Source organism: Dasypus novemcinctus, chromosome 13 (genome assembly GCF_030445035.2).
Source record: "Dasypus novemcinctus isolate mDasNov1 chromosome 13, mDasNov1.1.hap2, whole genome shotgun sequence".
NCBI lineage: Eukaryota > Metazoa > Chordata > Mammalia > Cingulata > Dasypodidae > Dasypus > Dasypus novemcinctus.
Genome location: NC_080685.1, coordinates 25415124 through 25437254, shown reverse-complemented (window position 1 = coordinate 25437254; position 22131 = coordinate 25415124). Strand labels below are relative to the sequence as shown.

The window sequence follows — 22131 nt, the reverse complement described above, 5'->3', positions numbered from 1 at the left end:
AACACATGGTTCTTAAGATTAACCTGGTTTCTAACAGAATACCTGACTTGATAGTAAGTCTGCTTAAGGACCACAAATGACCATTCTTTTCTCCAGATTACGATAAGGAAGGAGGTTCAAATTAAGAAGCTGCTATATTTAAAAACCTGTTACTTTTATTTTATCCTTCTTCAAGTTTAGAGTGCAATGTGAGTTGTTCTGACTCTCTAAAGCTTGTACAGGAAAGGCCAAAAAATCACCTCTTCACACACTAAAAATAGAAGTATATAAATAAAACTGCAACTTATGAAGAAAATACTTGTAACTAGATAGTAGGAAGCTCACTCATCTGAGCTAGCATGTGAAAGGTGGTACCCTCTCTTCAGCCAATTCAAAATGGCAAGGATGCAATACCAGGCCTAAAGAAATGTCAACATCTCAAGTAAAGCATCCAACATCTGTCAAGTCTCTCCTGTTCACAATGCAGAGGCAATTGTAAGTGTGGGACATTATACATTTCTGATGGAACCCCTAAAACAGTTTCTGACTCAAACCTCCCTGCCTTCTCTCCCCCACCCCTCCCCATTTTCCCTCCTACACACAGCCTGTTGCTTTTCTCCTGGGCTCCTCAATTCTCCCTCAATCTTCATTAATTTCTAACTATTTTAAGCTTTCTATATTTCCTGACTCCATTCTCCAAGCTTCAATTTCCTCATACATACTAAGTATTCTTCCAGGCCATATCCTTTTAGGCAATATCCCTCCACAGCATTTAGAGCCCACCCCCCCAATCTTTCCTTCTCAGGCCTAATTCCCAACATCACTTTCCTCAGCCTCTATTTCAGTTCGGCTCTAATTCATCTTCTTCGTCTCTTTTTAAGTTTTTTTTGTTTTGTTTTGTTTTAGGGCCTTTTGACCTTAATATTCCACACTTCTCAAGCGCTCTTTAAAAAGTCCCATACCTTCCCAAAGTTGTACAGCCTAGTGATGAGAGTCACCGAAGGATAACGTTTGAGAAAATGTCAATGTGTTTGTGTAAAGGGGGACTAGGGGGAGTGAGAAAGAATGACGCATAAGGGGCATCTGGGGAAAAGGACGGGTCCAATACCTCCCACCCAACAAACTTCACGATTCTCTAAGTCCCCAGGAATCTAAAGTGTCCCATAATTCTTCAATACCTTTTAAGTTCCATGACTTGTCTTCCACATTGTTTATCCAATTAGCCTCGCAATCAACTTCGATTCAACCGGCCTCACACTAATTCCTCTCCACTTAGGCTTCCAGTTACTTTAGTTTTTCTCCTCCCTTCGGTTTCCTTCCTACCCCCCACATACACTATCCATCCGTTCCTGGCCCTCTTCTTCCAAGTCCTCAGCCCGGTCTCCTCGAAGACAGACAACGTTTTCAACAGCTTCTCCTTTTTCCATCAAACCCATCCTTTCCTCAAGACTCCCTATCGGCCCAGAAATCCCTGCTATTTCAAAGCCCAGGACTCTGTCCTCCAGCCGGCAACCCCTCGGACACCGGCAGCTACAGGTGCCCTCCGGATCTCGCTCTTCCTCCCGTCGCGCAGCCGTCACCAGCCCCCTCCCCACGCTTCGCCCTGCTTACCTGAGGATAAGGTGCAGGGAGGCACTCCGGTATCCACGGATGAAAGCGCGGTCGTCGACGGTCCAGAGGAGGCCATCGCCATCTTGGCAGCCCCCTCCCCCTCAGCGCCCTTGCTCACTTTCAATCCGCTCTTCCTCTTCTCAAAGTCTAACCTTCCCCACGTCTCTTCACAGAACCCGCGTTTTGCGGGCCACCTCCCCGTCCCCCCTCCCCCCCGGGGCCTCCCTCAAACGCGTCTAGCCTGCTCCCGGACTAGCTCAGGGCCGCACCATTCGGTGGCTCGGGGGGAGAGCTCCCGTATCGCACGCCCTTGGCAACTCGAACCGCTTTCCAAAGGGGCTACTCTCCACTTTCAGAAGAGAATAGACTCAAGCCAGCTGCCCGGACCCCACGTTCAGCCCGAACCAACCCTAAAGGAATAAGGAGGTGTAACAAAGCCGGCGGAACCAATTACCCCCCTCCCCCTCTCCCCACAGCCTGTTAGCCTCCCAGCCTCACAGCTCCACTCGGGTGTCCAGGGAAATCCCGGGACTGCGCATGCGCCTTTTCAGGTTCTCAGAATTCCAGCCGTCTTGATGGGACAGGGGGCGCGGCCCTGAGAGGAGCAGAGCCAATCGAGAGTCTGTTACCGATCATATGAAGCGCGTTCCTAGCGCCCAACGAATCCACGAATAGAAGACATGCGCACTTCGATCGGCTCGCTGCACCTACGGTGGCTCGGTGGGGCAAGTTAGGTTCCTCCTTTGCGAGGTGTGGATTGCATTCCCTAAACTTTGGATGCGAATGGTGAAGACAGTCCTCGCGAATTCACTGTCCATGGGAGACTTCTGTAGAGAAACGCTGGTGCCAAGTCAGAGACGTTAAAATAGTAGACTATCACAAAACATCACATGCCACCAAAAATCCTTCCCGGTCCCTTTCCGGCGTTACCGCCTTGTTTATTATTTATCGTGCGTGCGTGCCTTGATTTCTTAATGACATTCTACATACATCTCCGTTTTGTTTGCCTCAGACAATGCTGGGCACAGTGACGGAGTTCAGCAAATACTTAATAAATGAGTGAAATGGAGACCTGTTAAAAAAAAAAAAAGCCACAGAAAGCAGTTGACTATATTACAATCATGGCGCGATTCAAACCTTTAGCCTCCACTTCGCGATTTTCTATGCTCCAAAGGGCTTTGAGAAATTCCCCCATTTCAATCCCCATCATCTAGTCTTCGTTACTAACCCTACCCATTTTATCAAAGTACCCTGGAGGTTCTGGACGTCTTAGAACAGATTGTAAGCTGCTGAAGAGTAGGGACTGTGTTTGGTTCACTCTTGTAGCTCCAGCTCCTCCCTGTGACTACGTAGTAGAGACTCAATAATTATTTGTAGAATGAATAAACGAAGAGATAAGGAAATATCCAGGTTTTAGACCCTCAAGATGGCCGCGTTATCCTCTATCCTGATGTCTTCTGAATTCTCGAAAGGGTATCTAGGACCTGAAAGTCCGTAGCCTATCCCCCACGCATTTACATCTGCCTCCCCCACCAAGATCCTAGATAATTGTTTTCCTGCTGCCACCTGCTGGATTATTTTTCCTCCTTTAGGTCCTGAAGGTAGAAAAACCTCATATGATTGAACTGTCACTCCTAATTCCACAGCAGTGGAATTGTATAACATTGAAGTATTTTTTGATTACCTATAACAATAACCCCCCTTCCCAAATAAACAGTATAGGGATTAGACAGGATAGGAGCACACTGCCTAGCAAGTGATTTGATTCATAGCAGGTGTTCAATAAATATTTGTTGACTAAATTATCCTTGTTTCCATTTAGAGCATGGGATTGCTACCATTTCCTGAATTACTTTAGCTATCATCTGATGTAGAAGTAAAGCTGTTTCTGATTTAAAAATTGATAATAGACCAACACAGCCCTGACTGATCAAGGCAGTAGGTCAAATAGAAGGATCTTCTCCCTAGAAGCTAATGTCACTTGGATGAAAGAGTGAATTTTATTTCAGCCCCCTTGAAAGAAGAGATCCTTCTTTTGTACTCCTTAGGAATCTTTGTTTTTCCTTTGTGTACCAAAAAAAAAAGTTACTGTCACATCCACCACCTTGTGTTACATCAGTCTATCTTTTTGTCTCCATTGTGAGACTGTGAACACTTCAGGGCAAAGACTACATCTTTCTCATTTCTCAAACATCTAGAATAGTACTTGGCACAGATATATCAATATATGAATTAATGAAGGCAAAATTCAAGAAGTGGGGCTAGGGATGTTTAAGAAGCAGGTGTCTCTCATCTTTTCCCTCTAAACCTTGTCTCTGTCCTCACTCCCACTCCATTCTCAGGGTGCTTTCTGAGTCATGGAGCCACTCTTTCCTAGTAACATTCCTGGCATAGCAGAACTGGAGTGACGTGGCAGGGTGTGGAAGCAGGGGCAGTGCAGGACAAGTTGGCTGGGTGCCCCCAAGGAAGTGGAAAAGGGAGTTCACCAATACATACTCTGGGAAGGGGGGGCAATCTGGTGACCTCAAAATAGGGTCAGGGAGACACATGCACATACAAATGTGAGCACGTGCATGCACACACACTCATACACACACATGCAGGGCTTTAGAAAAGCTTCCTTAGTGATTTAGAACAGTTCCTAAGGTTAGAATGGAGAGGCAGGGGACTGGCAAAAGCAAAGGAAGCAAGAGTAGAAGATGGAAGCCATAGTCACTCAATTTGTTATTCATTAATTCATTCAAGGAATATTAGTTAGTCCCAACTATGTCCCAGACATTGTGGAGAGTTCGTGATATACACAAATGAAGAAAAAGTCCAAGATTACTTAATAATGAGGGAGACAGATACATGAATCATTACAATAACATGTAATAGGTACTATCATAGAGTATGTACGAGTGACCATATTTTCAGAATAAAAAATGGGAACAAAAGTTGACACAGTCTTGATAAAACCACAGATTACTTGAAATTAGAAATATTTCAGAGAATCTGGAAGGCATGATCCCCATGATTATGGGAACTGTGCCTCGGAAGAGAGGGATGGGTATGCGGGAAGACTTCACTGTCATTTCAGAATGAGATTTTTGCCAGGTAGACAAGAAAGGCAAGGGATCTAAGGAGAAGGAAAAGCGTGGAGGCATACCAGAGAATTGGGTGTTAGGGGAGTGATGCTGGAATAGGATGAATGTGGTAATGTGGCAGGAGGTGAGACAGGAGAAAGCTAAATCATGAAGGATCTTGAATATTATGTTAACAGTAGTTGTGACCTACAAAAATGTACTGCATGCCTACTAAACATTGTACTAATCCGTTTACACGGATTATCCCTTAATTTTCACAACAGCACAGCCTTAATAGGTGTAATAGGTTATTTAAGGTGTTTTTCATCTAGAAGATGAGAAATTCAGAGAGGTAAAGCAATCTGCCAAAGGTCACACAGCAGAACTTAGCTAAAATTCTAACTCAAGTCTGACTGGCTCTAAAGCTGTGCTCTTAACCACAATACTATTCTGGCTCTTGTTGGCACTTTAATGATGATGGGGAGCCTTTAAATGTTTTTGAGCAGGAGCGTGACAAAGACACGTCTGGATTTTTAGAAAGGTTCCTACTGGCGGACAAGTGGAAAACGGACTGGAGCAGGAGGGAATTGACTTCTTCTAAAAGATAACTGATTTATCTCCCAAATTCAGGACTTATGATACCGGGCAGGGCGCGGACCAGTCCAGGAGGCGTGGAGTTTCTGCTTGCGAGTGGGAGGAGCGGAAGAGTAAATCTAGGCCTAGGGGCGGGGCTAGGGGGCCCCTCGACGCTCTACTGCTTCTGGCTGTAGACGCTCCGCTTCCGCCGCTCGCAGCCACCCGCAGGTAGTGGTGTCGAGCGTCGAGCTCCGAGTACTGATCTGGTTGAGAGGATGCTGGTCGCGGCGCAGTCTCGGTGGGCAATATGAGTTTGGCGGGGGGCCGGGCCCCCCGGAAGACCGCCGGGAATCGGCTTTCTGGGCTCTTGGAGGCAGAGGAGGAAGATGAGTTCTACCAGACGACTTATGGGGGTTTCACAGAGGCAAGAGCTGGGCCCAGGAAGAGGGAGGGGAGGAAGCGAAGAGTGGCGTTCTGAAGGGAGTAACCCCGGATACAGAAGGGATTGGGGGATAGAGAGAAGCCCTGGAAGCTGAAACTCGAGACGGGGTGGGGAAGTCAAAGGGATACCGTGGAGTCTTAGAAGAGATAGCCCTGGACAGGGTTGGTGGGTCAGAGATGGAAATGCTCTCAGAGGGAGACCCCAGATATGGCAGAAACCAAGCGTGTACCTCTTTATTTTTTAAGATTTATTTTATTTATCCCTCCTCCCCCCCACCCCCGGTTGTTTGCGCTCACTGTCTGCTCTCTGTATGTTTGCTAGTCTTCTCTTTAGGAGGCACCTGGAACCTAACCCAGGACCTCCCATGTGGTAGGCGGGAGCTCAGTCCCTTGAGCCACATTGGCTTCCCAAGGGTATACCTCTAGTTGCATCTCTCACCCCACTTCCGAGTCTAGCACATGCAAGGCACTTGTCGTCACTCGATATGTGCTCGTTAGTCAACTTCAGGTTTAGAAAGGAACCTCCTTCAAAACTAGAAGGCTTTAGCCCAGTCCCTTTTCAGCTTTAAAGTCTCAATATCTCCTTAGATAACCCTTCCTTGACTGTCATAGAAGTGTCCCCCTTTTTTCCTTCATAGAACATATCTTAATTTGTAATTAGATTTGGTTTGCTTACATATTAACATTTTCCTATTAGATTGTAAGCTCCATGAAGTTAGAAGTGGCAGTGAGGTTGGCTAGTCTGGTGGCTGGACTGAGTTGGTACTCTGTTAAACTTTTTTGACTGACTCTATCCATTAATTAAGTGCTGAGCGCATAGAGCATACCAAGCACTGTAACAAGCTCTAGGGAAACAGTATTAAACACACTGCCCTGTCCTTACATATTGAATATGTCAGTGGGGGAACTAGTTGGGTTAACAGTTAGAATACTGTGTGATAAGCACTGAATTAAGAGGTAAGTATAGAATGCTATGGTATCAGGTGGAAGCCAGAGTTGTTTTTTGGGGTAGACATCCCAGGGGGTATGATGTCTAAGCTGAGGACAGTTTGAAAAGTGACTCTTGACTGGAAGGAGAGCAGTAGGGGTGGGAGCAAGGCAGAGGGAACAGTTAGTCCTCAGAGAGCATGGAGTAGAGTGTGTGAGGGCACTGAGATCCTGGTCTGGCCTGGAATCTGCAAGTCATTGTCCGGAGAATAGGAGAATAAAGATTGGTAAGGCTAGAGGGAGGAGGGAAGGGCCAGATCATGTAGGACTTTGTGAGCCATGTTAAGGGATTTTGCTCTTCATCCAGAGGATGGAGAAGGTTCATCAAGATTCCAAGACCAAATTTATACTTTAAAAAGATCACTCTGCAAGGAGAAGGTTGGCAGGGGTAAAGGTTAGAAAGCAGGGAGACCAGATTAGGCAAGAGATGACTGTGGCCTGAATTGAGGTTGTGGCAGAGGAAGTGGAGAAACTTGGACAGGAGAATTCAAGACAAATTAAAGAACTAGAATCTACAGTACTTGGTGACTGATTGGGAATTGTTACTTACACACCCTTAACCAACTAGTTTAAAATAGAACTGTCTCATCCCAGTTCTCAGGCCAGTTCCCCCTCCCCAATTTCCTATTCCTGTCATTTTATGAGTAGTTATTTAATATGTACCTGTCATGCTTCCAAAAAGGATTTAAGAAGGCTTACACCATAAACAAAAAGTAAGAACAGTAAAAATAGATGAGAAGTAATTGTACCAGGAGCCTATGCTAAAATGGTAATTGCAATTGATATTAAATTTAGCTGTGTGCTTCCTGGCAGCCAAACCCTGATTTTTTTTTTAATAAAATATATAAAGTAACAGGGGTTTTGTAAGTGATATAAAAACATTCCCTGTCTAATCATGTCTATTAAGAATCCTCAAATAAAAGCCAAAGGAGTGGTAATAAACCCATAATTTAGTGAAAGCATGTCATTGAATATTAAGCTAATGAGTAGTAAGCTAGTGATATGACTTAATACCAGGTTAGAGCTCAGGGGATTAGTATGTTCCCAGGCTGTCTTTCACAAATATCACTTGGGCGGAAATGAGGGTCATCGTACAGGATTGAACTCAGGCTGGCTTAAAGTGTCAGCCGTCTGTTGTTTGCTTGCTTTGGCAGCATGTACACCAAGATTAGCCCATTAGTCTGCATCATTGATTGAAAAGAGAGCCATATGTTTGAGGTGCTGCCCAGCTGGGTAGAGTCTTCCTCCCAAAGTGCTGTTCTTTTCCACTGTGCCGCCATTCTAGCCCTAACCTGCATCACCTCAAGGCTGTACTTCAGACTCTGCTCCAGTTCATCTATCCACCACCAGAGATTTCTGAAACACCCCTTTGTCCAGTTTTCCCCTCCCCCATCTTCAGTGGCCCCTTGTTACCCATTGTAGTATCCAACTCTTGCACTGTCACAACACACCTAAGGACTGAGACATATTTCTCTCAATAACTATTAAAACTACTAATTTACTGTTAATTAGTGTTGGGACAAGTCATGGGTTTATTAGCTTCTCCATAGACTAGGTGTTCTTAACAAGGTTTCTGTCAGCTTGAATTGAAATTTTAAACATTCTTGTGGGCACTTGTTGGCGCAGCTGTGATGTATTTATTAAATCATATATAGTATAGTGTGGACTTAGTAAGGGGTCCGTGGTTTTCACCTGACTGGCAAAGGGGTCTGTGGGGGTCTGTGCAACAAAAAAAGGTTGAGAACCCTTACTATGGACTGACTGCAGCCTCCTTTTCAAATCTTTTGGTACTGAAATGTAATCAATTAATGTTGGAAGGAGGCTGTGCTGGAGCCAAAGGCAGTCAGCTAGGAAGGCTTCTTATCAGGGACAAGCCCTCTGCTTTGCTTAGGTCGAAACCTTTATTCTATAAACATGCTGTACTCATTCTTACTTCTGTACCTTTCTTCCTGTTCTTCCATCTGCCTGTGATTTTTTTCTGTGCTCTTAGCTGTCTAAAGACTTCCAGTGTTTTAACCCATGGCTGAAGTCTTCTTCATCCTTTAGAGTCTAGAGCAGGTTTCAGCAAAAGGTGGCCTGCAGACCAAATCCAGCCTGCCACTTGTTTCTGTCTGGCCCTTTCCAGAAAAAAGTGTGCCAATCCCAGTCTAAAGGATTGAAGTCCAAAGTTAGACCTTCCCATGCCACTGGCACAGAGCAAGTGTGCCTTCTGCTGAACTGTAACTTTTTTTTGCCATTTGGTACTTTATGTTGCCTTGTATTAAAACTTTTCCTTTTATAATTAAACCCTGTTCTCCCCTAGATTGTGACCTCTTCCTCCCTGCCCCCCCACCAAGGTAGAGACCAAACCTTTGTGGCCTAGCACTTAACACAGGTGACCACATGCACCAGATAAAGGGCAATCAATTATTGTTGGGAAGGGGTGTTACTGGAGCCAAAGGCCATCAGCTGGGAAGGCTTCTTTCCAGAGCTGTTTTGGGCAGCCCTTAGCAGTAAAATGAAGAGCTTAGGTTCTGCCTGTGGTAGGGCATTGGTGATTCCACTGCCAGCCCTCATCTCCCTGTGCCCTCAGGAATCAGGAGATGATGAGTATCAAGGGGACCAGTCAGACACAGAAGATGAAGTGGACTCTGACTTTGACATTGATGAAGGGGATGAACCATCCAGTGATGGAGAAGCAGAAGAGCCAAGAAGGAAGCGCCGAGTGGTCACCAAGGCCTATAAGGTAATCCTGGTTTTCTTGGACCTCATCAATTCCTGTTCTCCCCTTGATCGGGTCCCAGTACTCCCCACACCAGTATCATTTTCTACAATGCTAATTTTCTCTTCTTAAGATCCTTATCCTCCTCTCTATCTGTCTGTTCCTTGGTATTTGATTCCAATCTATTCCTAGGAGCCTCTCAAAAGCTTGAGGCCTCGAAAGGTCAGCACCCCAGCCAGTAGCTCTCAGAAGGCCCGAGAAGAGAAAGCACTGCTACCACTGGAACTACAAGATGATGGCTCTGACAGTGAGTAGGGATGTTTGGGGATGTGAGGTAACCTGTCTTCCCATAGACTAACTTTGGGATAAGGTAATCTTATCAACACTAGAGGACAGGTGATAGGGGGACCTAGGATCCGATAACTATCACTACTGAAATTACAGAATTTCCTCCGCATCCCTAGAATGCAAAACCTTTTATTGAGTGTTTAGTATCATTATAAAGTAGAGAGTTTTCCTAGAGGATTTACAGCTTCATTTGTGAAGTGAAAAAATATATGGAAGTGGATTGGCCCAATGGATAAGGCATCCGCCTACCACATGGGAGGTCCGCAGTTCAAACTCCAGGCCTCCTTGACCCATGTGGAGCTGGCCCATGCGCAGTGCTGATGCGCACAGGGAGTACCGTGCCACACAGAGGTGTCCCCCGTGTAGGGGAGCCCCATGCACAAGAAGTGTACCCCATAAGGAGAGCCACCCAGCGTGAGAGAAAGTGCAGCCTGCCCAGGAATGGTGCTGCACGCACGGAGAGCTGACACAAGATGACGCAAGGAAAAAAAAAAAGAGACACAGCTTCCCAGTGCCGCTGATAGGGATAAAAGTGGTCACAGAAGAACATACAGCAAATGGACACAGAGAGCAGACAACTGAGGGGGAAGAGGAGAGAAATACATTTAAAAAAAAAGTGGAAACTACATATTAAAAAAATATATATATACATATATATATCCCAAAGGTATGCATAAAGGCACAAATTAGCCAATTTCCAGTTACCCACTGAGATTTAAAAAAAAACTTACCTACTTGTTTATCTCAAACTAGTTTCCTTTTGCAACTCAGTTAATTTCTGGAATGTTCTTCACAAATTGAAGTTTACTCATTGGGGAGCACTTGTAGCTCAGTGGTTGAGTGCCTGCTTCCCATGTACAAGGTCCTGGGTTAACCTCTGGTCCTTCCTTAAAAAAAACAAAGATTACTAATTATTTTTATTATTTTTTTTAAGTCTGAAGACGTAGCAGCCCTGGGCCCATGGAGCCCCTTGGCAATCCCAAAGCCAAGACCAAGTGTCAATTGCCATTATCATCATCTTTTTTTTTTTTTTTTTTAAGATTTATTTTATTTATTTCTCCTTCCCCCTCCACCCTGTTGTCTGCTCTCTGTGTCCATTTGCTGTGTGTTCTTCTGTGTCTTCTTGCATTCTTGTCATTTAGCACCAGGAAACTGTGTTGCTTTTTTTTGTTGTTGCATCACCTTTCTGTGTCAGCTCTCGGTGTGTGCAGCGCCACTCCTGGGCGGGCTGTGCTGTTTTCTCACAGGGCAGTTCTCCTTGCGGGGCTTACTCCTTGCGTGTGGGGCACCTCTTCACGGGGACAGCCCTGCGTGGCACAGCTCTCCTTGCATGCAGCAGCACAGCGCATGGGCAAGCTTACCACACAGGTCAGGAGGCCCTGGGTATCAAACCCTGGACCCTCCTTATGGTAGGCAGATGCTCTATCAGTTGAGCCACAACCACTTCCCAGGTAACTAATTTTTAATATTAGTTCAGGCAAGTGACAGGAAGATAAATATTTTGTTATTGAGGGAAAAAATAAAGTATTTGCAGGCTAGTAAAAATTATATTTGAAAGATCTGTTCATCCATTCCCTTCCAATAGTATAACTAACCTAACTTTTAGGGAAATGGATGTGGCTTAAGCGACTGGACTCCATCTACCATGTGGGAGGTCCAGGGTTCAATTCCCAGGGCTTCTTGGTAAAAGGTAAGCTGCCCATGCAGTGACCTGTCCCAAGCAGAAAGCTAGCCCATGTGGAATGCTGGCCCTCACGGAGAGGTGGCGCAGCAAGATGACTCAGCAAGAAGAAAAACAGTGGAGAGACAATGGGAGATGCAGCAGACTGGGGAGTTGAGGTAGCACAGGAGATTGAGCGCCTCTCTCCTGCTCCAAAAGGTCCAAGGATCGGTTCCCGGTGCCCCAGGAGGGAAGACAGGCAGACAGAGAGAACACACAGAGAAGAGAGCAAGTACAAAACAATGGGGGGGAAGGGGAGAATAAGTAAATAAATCTTAAGACAAAAAAAAACTTTGGTGTAAAGTTTATCGAGGGAAAGCCTCTTGACTTGTTATAAAGGGGGCAAGGGACTGCAAATACAGTAAGTAGGCTTCCTTTAAAGGAGGTGGTTATGAGTCAGTGTCATAAAAGACAAAGGCTTAGAAACTTTCTGATTAAAGGAGACTAAAGAGATGTAATAACTAAATGCAATATTTGATTCTAGACTAGATCCTATACTGGAGAAAGTAAAATGGATATTAGTGTGCCAGTAGACAAAATTGAAATACTTATGACCAATTAAAGTATTGTAACAGTGTTAAATTTACTGAAATTTACTTAGTACGGTTATATAAGAAATACTTTTATCCTTAGGATATACACACTGACATTTTAGAGGTAAAGGACTATGATTTATATAGCTTAACCTTCAGATGGTTCAGAAAAAAAAATACATAGAAAGTTAATGGGGCAAAATGTTAACAGTAAGTGATCTGGGTAAAGTGTATATGGTTGTTCTTTTTACTCTTCTTGCAACTTTTGGTAAGTTTGAAATCATTTCCAAAAAGATATTTTTTAAATTAAAAAATATATTAAGGGAGTGGTCATGAGTTCATAGATTTCTTCCTGTCTGACTCTTGGCAGGTCGGAAATCCATGCGTCAGTCTACAGCTGAGCATACACGACAAACATTCCTTCGGGTCCAGGAGAGACAGGGCCAGTCACGACGGCGAAAGGGGCCCCACTGTGAGCGACCACTGACCCAGGAGGAGCTGCTCAGGGAGGCCAAGATCACAGAGGAGCTCAATCTACGTTCACTGGGTCAGTCTGTTGCAGGAACAGTGGGTGGTAGGGCAAAGGAGCATGAGAAAAGCTGTAAAACCTGGAAGACCAGAAGAACTGGAGAGAGGGAGATTTGATACCAGGGAATCAGGAGATAGAAGTGAAGAGAGAGGGCAATTGGGAGCAAGGGACCGGGTAGTTGTGAGGTGTTTGTAGAACAAGCTGTATTGAGCCATTTTGGTATTAAAAGTTGTATGAAATTAAATTCAAATCCTGGTTTTGCTGTTCACTTGCCATAAGACTGTAAGCAGATTACTTAAACTACTTGCATCCTGTTTATCTTGTTCTCAAAATGGGATGATAATCGCTTGCTTTTAATGATAGTCATGAGAATTGGAAATTCAGTGGTTAGTCCTTTCTGATGATAAATCGCTATGATAAGTAAAAATTATTCTTGAAATTCTCTTCCACTTATGTGCTATTGGATATACAACCATGGAGGAGTAGCCAGTGAGTTGAAGAAATCCAGGAGAGCTTTTGTTAAGGATGCTGAGGAAAGAGAGTGTTTCAAAAAAGTAAGTTAGAATGCTGCCAGGATGCTGATTAGCAGGAGAACCCGAGGAGTGTCTGTTGGTTTTGGTGACATGAAGGTCGGAGCTGAACTTTAGGTACACTTTTTGTGGACCATGCCCTATTGAAGTGGGTTGAGGAGGTGTGAAGGTAGGACAGGGTATAGAAGCTGTAGAAGGACCTGGGGTCAATGTAGAGTTCGGTTTTTTGTGTGCGTTTTTATTGTTGTTGTTGTTTTTAATTTTAAGTGTCTTTGGTGAGAAGGAACTTCAAGAGATTGAAGACAGAAGAATGGATAATGATTAATATAGGTTTAGAGAAAGTGGGAGGCAGGAGTGGGAGTTAGAATTGACCTAAGATAAGAGGAGAGAAGGGAGAAAGGGTGAATGCTTGTAGTTGTAGCTTTGTAAATCCAGAACAGGACATCACAGTGTTTCTCCTCTATTGGGAAGAAGACATAATCACCTGTCAAATGTTAGGGGTGGGGTTGGAAGTTTAAGAGAGTGAAGCGTGTTTGAAATAGTTGTTGAGCTAGGATTATCCGGCAGTGTTAGGGGACCTGTTGAAGTTTGTGACCATGAATTTATAATGGTACAAGTCATTTTTTCCCATTAGCACTCAGCAATCCAGATCTGGGCAAGGGAGTTTAGATTATTGTCAAGACAATGATGGAAATGATAGATTGAGGAATCTGTGCTGGATTAAAAAAGGCTGGAGGGGAGTGATGGATAGGGAGAATGTGGAACACTGTACTAAGGGTATGGAAAAATAGGAGAACACAGGGGAATCGAGAAGAGTGCAGCAAACACAGACCAGAAAGATAGGATGTTGTGATCAGAGCCTGGACTGAATGATTTTAATATTTTGAGCTGGGGCACTTTAAGGCAATGGAAAGGTCTAGGCTGTAGCTGTAATAGAATGGAGTAACTACTGAAGTGTAGCGGATGAGAAGGTTGTTAGAGATGAGGTGGTAAAGAGACTATGGGGAAGGGGTGTCGAAGGGGCTGCCCACATGCACTTGGAAGTAACCAGGGTAACCTAAAATGATGGGAGTTGGAGTGTCAAGGAAGAGTGGAAACCAGTGCCAAAGCCTTCAGCGAGCAAGGAAGTGACCGTGACAGGAGCCTAGACTGGTAACAGGGTAAGGTGGACTGTTGGCAGAGGTCGCAGAAGAGAATGGAGAAGGAGTGATCTGAAAGCTGCAGGGTGGAGCTCGGTAGGACACAGGCATATCCTGTGTGACATGTAAGAAAATGGAGCATTCTCCACCAGAGGGCAGTGAGGAGAGTGGTGGCCTCAGCTGGTAGTCAAGTTTCAGGTAACTCAAGTTGTGGAAGGAATGCTGAGTGAGGAGCTGGAGGACATAGGTGAGTTTGCTGATTATAGAGCCAGAGTTCCAGAAGGTACTGGGGCGTTTCCTCCCGAGAAGGGGAGAAGTTGGAGGTTGGATCAGGAGAGAGAAAGCAACATTACCTACCAGGATTAAAGTACAAAAGAGGTTAAATCACTGGAAGCGTTTACAGAAGGACTCTTCTGGTCAGACTTTATCTAAAGGATTGTGTTCACACACACAGACTCTTGCCCACATTTAAGGGCACAGCAATGTGGTTTTCATTCAGAGGAAAGGGGCTAGGAATATTTTGATCTAATTATTCGTTAACAGTTATTTCTTGAATGCCTGTAATGTGTGAGAACACGGCATGACTCTGATAATAGGTAATATGAGTTGCAGTCACTGCCCTTAAAGAGGAGACATATACTGGCAGCAAATTGCAGAGCAGCACTGTCACAGAGCCCAGGCCGGTCACGTCGATAACGCAGTCAGCCACAGGGACTGTGGTGAATTGGAGAGGAGTGTCTAAAAAGAGGAGCACGTCTCAGGCACAGCCAGTTGTTGATAGGTGAGAATGTAGACCCAGGGTTGCCAGATTTTATTTTTCAAGAGGAAATTGAATCTCCATATTTAAACGCAGTTTCCTGATTTTTAAGTGACAGCAACTAGTTCAGATTTTTCTTTAAAACATTGTTCAGGTCAAACAAAACACATAAATGGGTCACCAGCTTGCAACCTCTGCCATAGACAGTGATAAGTACAGTAATAAAAGTGTGTGCTGGTTACAGTGATGGCAAAAAGAGGGGAGCAAACTCAAAACCCTGTTGTATAAGGAGTGGTTCAAAGAAATGAGTGTTGTCATCAACCTAAAGAGTACTCAGTAGAGACCTGGACACTAATTTCAAGTATCAAAAGGACTATCATGAAGAAGACAGATCAGACTTGTGTCCTCTATTGCCTTAAAAGGTAAAACTGTCATTAGGAAATATATTTCAAAATAGGTGAAAACTCTGTAATGAATAAAGATGCCTAAAGATGTAATGAGCTGCCTTGGAGTGAGTTGACAGGGCTGTTGTAGAAAAGATTCCAGTATCAGTGTGGAGAAATGAACAGGTTCATCATAAGAGATCCTACAGCTCTTAGTGGGTGAGGAACCTAGTATATTTGAGAATTAAGGAGTAGGGAAGGTATATCAAGTATCAAGCAGAAAACTTACATAATAGGAGGTGCTCAAAGGTCTTGGGGGCTTTCCATAGTTGACTCAAGAAGATACTGACTAGATGGCCAGGAAGATAATTGAGAAATTATGGGAAAGAACTGGGGATGGGCAGAGGGGAATCTGACCATTCCTTTCTTTTGACCCTGAAGAGACTTATGAGAGACTCGAGGCTGACAAAAAGAAGCAGGTTCATAAGAAGCGGAAGTGCCCTGGGCCCATAATCACCTATCATTCTGTGACGGTGCCACTTGTTGGGGAGGCAGTCCCCAAGGAAGAGAATGTCGATGTGGAAGGGTGAGTAAATTTCCAGGGGACAAAAGAAGGGAAGTTTCTCCTTTCCATATTCAGCTTGTGTCCTCTCGGCCTCATTTCACTTTTTTCCTCATACAGCTCTCCCTTACACTTGGATATCTTTCAGGTTCCTTTCTTGTTTCAACTTGTTTCTTTCTCTTTTAACCTCTCACTTCTACCTCTCTCTACTGTTTTCCCCTCTAACTCAGCTTTCCTTTCCCCTGTCTTATCAGTTTATAGATTCTCAGACTGTTCCCTATCATTATACCTCCTTTTTTTCTTTCCTCACCTCTTTAATCTCTTTCTTTCTGCATATGTTGTCTTCTCTCTTCAGCTCTTTATGTTTTTCTCTGTGTTTTGCCCTCAGACTTGATCCTGCTCCCACGGCATCTACATTAACTCCTCATGCTGGGACTGGACCGGTCATTCCTCCTGCTCGCTGCTCACGTACCTTCATCACTTTTAGTGATGATGCAACATTTGAGGAATGGTTCCCCCAAGGGCGGCCCCCAAAGGTCCCTGTTCGGGAGGTCTGCCCTGTGACCCATCGCCCAGCTCTGTACCGGGACCCTGTTACAGACATACCATATGCCACTGCTCGAGCCTTCAAGATCATCCGTGAGGCCTACAAGAAGTATATCACTGCCCATGGACTGCCGCCCACTGCCTCAGCCTTGGGCCCTGGCCCACCACCTCCTGAGCCCCTCCCTGGCCCTGGGCCCCGAGCCTTGCGCCAGAAAATCATCATCAAATGAAGAAATGTCTAGTCCTTAGAAACCTCTTTCCTGCCCTGATTTGGGGCTCTTGATGTTCCCTCTTCTTCCATGCTTTCCCCTCTGTCATCTCTAATCATTGCCCAACAACTCTTCTGTATTTCTTTTCCCATCTTTCCATCTAGTTCCTGCTGGTTTTGTGTTTTTTTAGTCTAATAAAATAGAAAGATCCCTTTTGTCTTGTGTCTACTATAGGGTTGGGAACAAGAAATACTTGTTTGTGAATGCCTGAGTATATATGGGTCTTGATATTTGATAGCTTTTATTTTTATGATTTATGGGTTTTTTAAAATTATATAACTTCAAGTAGATTATAAATGCTGTAAGAACAGACACCAAACAAAAGCCTAACATTTGCCTATATATCCCAGAGTACTGCTTTGAATATAGCAGGTGCTGAATAAGTAGGAACTATCTGATTCTCACAGGACTCCAGTGAGTCTCCCTGGGACTTTTAAGAAGAGAATGAGAGGAGGTGCCATGGCTGTTAGTGGCCACTAGAGGCTCTCAGGGTTGGGCAGGGTATGGGGGCTGTGTATATGTGATCTCCCACTACCCCCCACCTGGCCAGAGCTAAAATAATAAAATGCTGAGCTCACTGTTCCTCCACCCTCTCCCCAGCACCAGGCTCCTCCTGCTGCTGGGACGGTGCTCCAGCAGAACAGACAGACCGACAGAAGGGGAGGTGAGAAGGGAGGTGGCCACCAGGACGGGTAGGTGGGGAAGGCAGGGGGTTTATGGATCAGAGTCTGGCGGGGCATGGGAGGAGAGAGTGGCTCCTATTGGGAATGATAAGGAGTGTGCCTCTGTCATGCCATGTATGTTTCCGCCACTGTCCTATCCCTTAACTGTGTATAGTGTACATTGTCAATGTAACTGTCTCACAACTTTGTGGATAGTTCATATTCAGCATGGTGTGTATGTGCAGCTTGTGTACATTTTTCATATTGTAAAAGTTTGGGCAAATTTAATCCTCTCACTGTTTTCAGAGATACTTTATCCCATTTATAAGGCATTTCCTACCCATTAAGTCTGGTGTCACCTTCCCTTCCAAAGTCAGGGACAAATTATGGGTGTTTAGGCCTTGTCACCCTTCCCCTAACCTCAAAGTCCCCCAGGCTCTCTGGACCGTGGCTTTCCCTTAGGATTTAAAATTTTAGCAAACATTGGAATGGAATCTTGATCCCCGTACAATAAAAAGAAATGGAAGTGGGGCAAGAGAACTGTCTGCTTTCTTTTTCTCCCCAATCCTTGCTTTGCTTAACCAGTTTGGGGAAGAGGCTGGATTATGGGGAAGAGAGTAGGAATTTCCCTCAAGCTCCCTACTACCCTCCGCCCCACTTCCTTTCAATAGGAACTGGGCTTTCAGCCAACTGTGCTGACAGGGTCCCCAACAGCTGTGCTAGGGCAAGAGACACTGACGAGCGAGGTTATAGGGGATGAGTGCTGCCAAGATTTCTCTGTCATACAGTGAGAAGGCAAACCTAATTCGGATGCCTTGGATCCCCATCCAGAGTGACTCGAATCTGGGGAAGGAGGAAGAAGGAGGCTATGGTTCTGACTCCAAACAACCTAACCTTCTTCCCCCATTCTCCCATTCCCAACTAGATTTCTAACCTCCAAGGCATCCTGGTCCTTGTTCTGCCCCCTAGCTGGTCTCTTTGTGTCTCTACTGTGCGCATCTACTTCTTCCATTGTTCAGCCCTTCTCCCCATGTCCCCAGGCTCCCTGAGCTCCTCACAGTGGGGAAGGGGTGGGAGCCGCCATGTCATCGTATCAAAAGGAACTGGAGAAATACAGAGACATTGATGAAGATGAGATCCTAAGAACCTTGAGCCCTGAGGAGCTAGAGCAGCTGGACTGCGAGCTGCAGGAGATGGACCCCGAGGTAGGAGCTCTAGTGGGGAGTCCAGACCATCCACAGGGAACCAGGGGCAGTCCCCAAGCATTTGGGAAGGTGCTGGCCCCTGGGTGGCTGAGTCCAGGGCTGCCAACAGTGCCAGGAGTCCCAAGAGGGACAGGGAAGAGAACTCTGGAGATGTTTTAGGGAACCCTATAGGTGCCCCAGCTCAGAGGGGGGGTCTGACTTGCTCCCCAAAACTCATCCCTAAGAACATGCTCCTGCCAGCTGGACTAAGACAACGTGACCAGACAAAGAAGAGCCCAACGGGGCCACTGGACCGAGAGGCCCTTTTGCAATACCTGGAGCAACAGGCACTAGAGGTCAAAGAGCGTGATGACTTGGTGCCCTTCACAGGCGAGAAGAAGGGTATGGGGACCCTGATGTCCAAGCCTCCCAGAACCCAAATGACTGTCTTTCACATGTCCTCCCTCCAGCTTCCAGCTTCCAGCTTCTAGCTACCCAGAGCCTCAGGCGTCCTGAGCCCACATGCCAGGCTTGCATTCTTCTGTTCTTATGAGAGCACAAGGGACCCAGGGTAGTGATTCCTGAGTTTGTAGAAGACCCAGGCTTCCCAGTGTTCCCTAGTGACCTCAGCATTCCACTTCCCAGAGAAGGAAAGGAAGCTGGAGGCCAGGATCTTGAAAGAAATAGCCTATTTCTGAGCCATCCTTTATTTTCCCTCAGGGAAACCCTATATTCAGCCCAAGAGGGAAATCCCAGCACAGGAGCAGATCACCCTGGAACCAGAGCTGGAAGAGGCATTGGCTAATGCCACAGATGCTGAAATGTGTGATATTGCAGGTGAGCAGCTGTGGGAAGTTGAGGAGGATGGGGTATCCGAGCCCTAGCACGAGCCTGGTGGGGAAGGCCCTGAACCAGGATATGGAGGTCTGAAAAAGCCTCAAGCAGTGGTTTTTAAAATTTTTTCTTTTTCTTTTTCTTTTTTATGCATTAATTCATTTTTAAATGTAACAAGTTAATACCTCAAGGGCAATCTTAACAGGTTTATAAAAGCAAATAAAAGTGGAGCTATTCTAGCCAAAATCAGGAGAGGGGTCTGTACAGACTCCCACTCTCTCTCCCTCTAGTGACCCCTTAGGGACCTTCCCTTAGCCCTATCTTAATGTTTTAAAAAGGGCCATCTCGGACAGTTTATGGAAGGAATCCCTGGGCCTAGGGAGGGTAGGAAACCTCTTTGGAAGAGTGGAAGGGTCAGACTTCAAAAATGTTGCAGCAGATTCAGAATGATTGGGGTGGTGAGGTGCTTGGACAAGCCCCTTCTCCTCATTCCCTGTGGACCCTCTGCTTACCTGCTCTAGCAATTCTGGGCATGTACACACTGATGAGCAACAAGCAATACTATGATGCCATCTGCAGCGGAGAAATCTGCAACACTGAAGGCATTAGCAGTAAGTGTGTTTGGGGAGTGTGGTTCCCATGGCTCTTGGTAAGCCTGCTCAGAGTCTGAGGAAAGATTACAAAAGGCATGAGTGTATGAGTGATAAGAGGGCCAATGGGGAGATTGGGGGACATGTTGGGGTTCCCTTCCTGCCCTCAACTACCAGGTGTGGTACAGCCTGATAAGTATAAGCCAGTGCCAGATGAACCTCCAAATCCCACAAACATCGAGGAGATCCTAAAGAAGGTTCAAAGCAATGACAAGGAGCTGGAGGAGGTGAATCTCAATAACATACAGGTAAGTAGGATCCTCCAAACCCTACTAGAATAACTCTGCCCTTGTCAGAGTTCCCCAGCCCACGATTTCCCATTGTGCTGATAGGACATCCCAATACCCATGCTAACTGAGCTGTGTGAAGCGATGAAGACAAATACCTACATCCGGAGCTTCAGTCTAGTGGCCACAAGAAGTGGTGACCCCATCGCCAATGTAAGGCTAGTTGACCTCCCCAGCCCTCTCCCCCCACAACATGCACCCCAGCGGGGCTGTCATAAAGTATGTGCTGGGCAATGCTATTCCTGTCCTGTGCTCTTAGGGCAGCCCTGATGGAGACTCCTATCCTCTGCCCTATGGGTCACAACTCTGCAGTCATTTTCCCAAAGAGCCACATCTTCTTTTAACATGGCCAACTCCACTGTACACTTAATCCCCCTGCTTTCCCCTAAAACCTGCCTTCACTTCTGTCCTCCTCTAGCCCCACTTACAGCTCCCCCAGTATACTCCAAGAGCTATTTCCCTTCTGCTCCTGTTCTTTCTCTCCTCAGTCATCTGTGAAACTGTCCCCTAATTCTAACCCAAGTCCCTACTACCCAGGCGGTGGCTGGCATGTTGCGTGAGAATCGTACCCTCCAAAGCCTCAACATCGAATCCAACTTCATTAGCGGCACAGGGCTTATGGCTGTGCTGAAGGCAGTTCGGGAAAATGCCACCCTCACTGAGCTCCGTGTAGACAACCAGGTTAGCATCCCCTCCCCTGGTCTTTGCATTCAGCCAGTGCTCACTGAGCCCCAACCTTAAGCCAGCCACTGGGGCAGCTCTCTCATTTAATCTTGTTTGACTTCTCTTCATTGGCTCTATGAGGGGGGCCAAGCCAATAAGTCCAGTCACCCACTCTGAAGAAATAAGCCTCTTTGACCCCTTAGAGAAGTCCGTGGTCTGGAATGGTGTGCAGCACAGAGAGGGTGGCTGACAGCCTCTGCCTCTCCCTCCCTCAGCGCCATTGGCCTGGCGATGCAGTGGAGATGGAGATGGCCACCGTGCTAGAGCAGTGTCCCTCCATTGTCCGCTTTGGCTACCACTTCACACAGCAGGGGCCACGAGCTCGGGCAGCCCAGGCCATGACCCGCAACAATGAACTACGTGAGTGACTGCAAACATGATGTGTGGGGGAGAGGGTAAGAAGGTGCAGATGCTGGTGGATCCTCCTCCAGAAAGCAGCCTTAGTGAGTAATGAACAGCCTGGGGTGCTGCCGAAGAGATAATCGAAGTTGAGATCCCATGAATGATTAGAAAGTAGATTGAAAAGTCCACTGCCCAGTGGAGAGGTTGAAAGGAAGCTAGAGATACCTGTATAGAGGCATGGTATTTTTATGTGTGGTATGATTTCTTGTTTTGTTAATGTGGGGTAGGCCTATCAGGTGGCCTAAGACACTACCTTTGTAAGAGTCTGGCTAAAGCTCTAAAACAGGAGAAGAGTGCCTTGTGGAAGGCAAGACGTGGAACAAAGGCTTGTGCTTATTACTCTTCCTCCCTTTCAGGTCGCCAGCAAAAGAAGAGATAACATTGCCTTTCCCTTTACCAACTAGAACTGGGAGTCCTGGACACGTAAATCCTCATCTATCCCCTTCCTGTAAATAAAGGCCCTTCTGTCTACTCTGCCTGCCACCTTCCTTGGGCTCTGGTGTGGGAATCTTGGCGCTAACTCCTAAGGGTTACTGCCAATTCACCAGGGGATTATTTATACTCTGGGGATCAGCAGGCAGGGAGGTTCAGGTTACTAGGAGGAGGTGGGGGAGCTCCCTCCCTTGGTGTTCCCCATAACCCTGCCAGTGCCTTTAGTCTCATCTCCTTTCACTAGCTATTTGGCTCAGCCCTAGTTCCAGATGTGGCCAGGC

At 45.9% G+C, this 22131-nt stretch overlaps 3 protein-coding genes across 5 annotated transcripts in view; 2 read left to right on the top strand and 1 right to left on the bottom strand.

Moving 5' to 3' along the window:
• Positions 1–3112, bottom strand: part of PIP5K1A (phosphatidylinositol-4-phosphate 5-kinase type 1 alpha) — a 53158-nt gene extending 50046 nt beyond the window's left edge. The window contains exon 1 of one of the 2 annotated variants that reach the window (XM_058275356.1): positions 1591–3112. In XM_058275356.1, coding sequence (XP_058131339.1) covers positions 1591–1672 — 82 coding nt within the window. In that variant the 5' untranslated portion in view covers positions 1673–3112. The remainder of the gene's footprint in view (positions 1–1590) is intronic. The other variant, XM_071207427.1, reaches the window with a different exon arrangement.
• A 2337-nt stretch (positions 3113–5449) lies between these two features.
• On the top strand, positions 5450–16831 carry VPS72 (vacuolar protein sorting 72 homolog). The gene is made up of 6 exons (XM_058275355.2): positions 5450–5655; positions 9232–9384; positions 9553–9667; positions 12332–12508; positions 15741–15885; positions 16250–16831. The coding sequence occupies exons 1-6, from the start codon at positions 5539–5541 to the stop codon at positions 16635–16637; spliced, it is 1095 nt and encodes a 364-aa protein (XP_058131338.1). The 5' UTR covers positions 5450–5538; the 3' UTR covers positions 16638–16831.
• A 370-nt stretch (positions 16832–17201) lies between these two features.
• Positions 17202–21887, top strand: TMOD4 (tropomodulin 4). 2 transcript variants are annotated; one of them, XM_012524266.4, is made up of 10 exons: positions 17202–17340; positions 18379–18543; positions 18768–18924; positions 19243–19359; positions 19878–19967; positions 20124–20254; positions 20339–20446; positions 20831–20974; positions 21232–21376; positions 21775–21887. In XM_012524266.4, the coding sequence occupies exons 2-10, from the start codon at positions 18421–18423 to the stop codon at positions 21795–21797; spliced, it is 1038 nt and encodes a 345-aa protein (XP_012379720.1). In that variant the 5' UTR covers positions 17202–17340; positions 18379–18420; the 3' UTR covers positions 21798–21887. The 2 variants fall into 2 exon arrangements, with proteins under 2 accessions (XP_012379720.1, XP_004456060.1); XM_004456003.5 differs by having other exon boundaries at positions 17203–17368.
• The last annotated feature ends 244 nt before the right edge of the window (positions 21888–22131 follow it).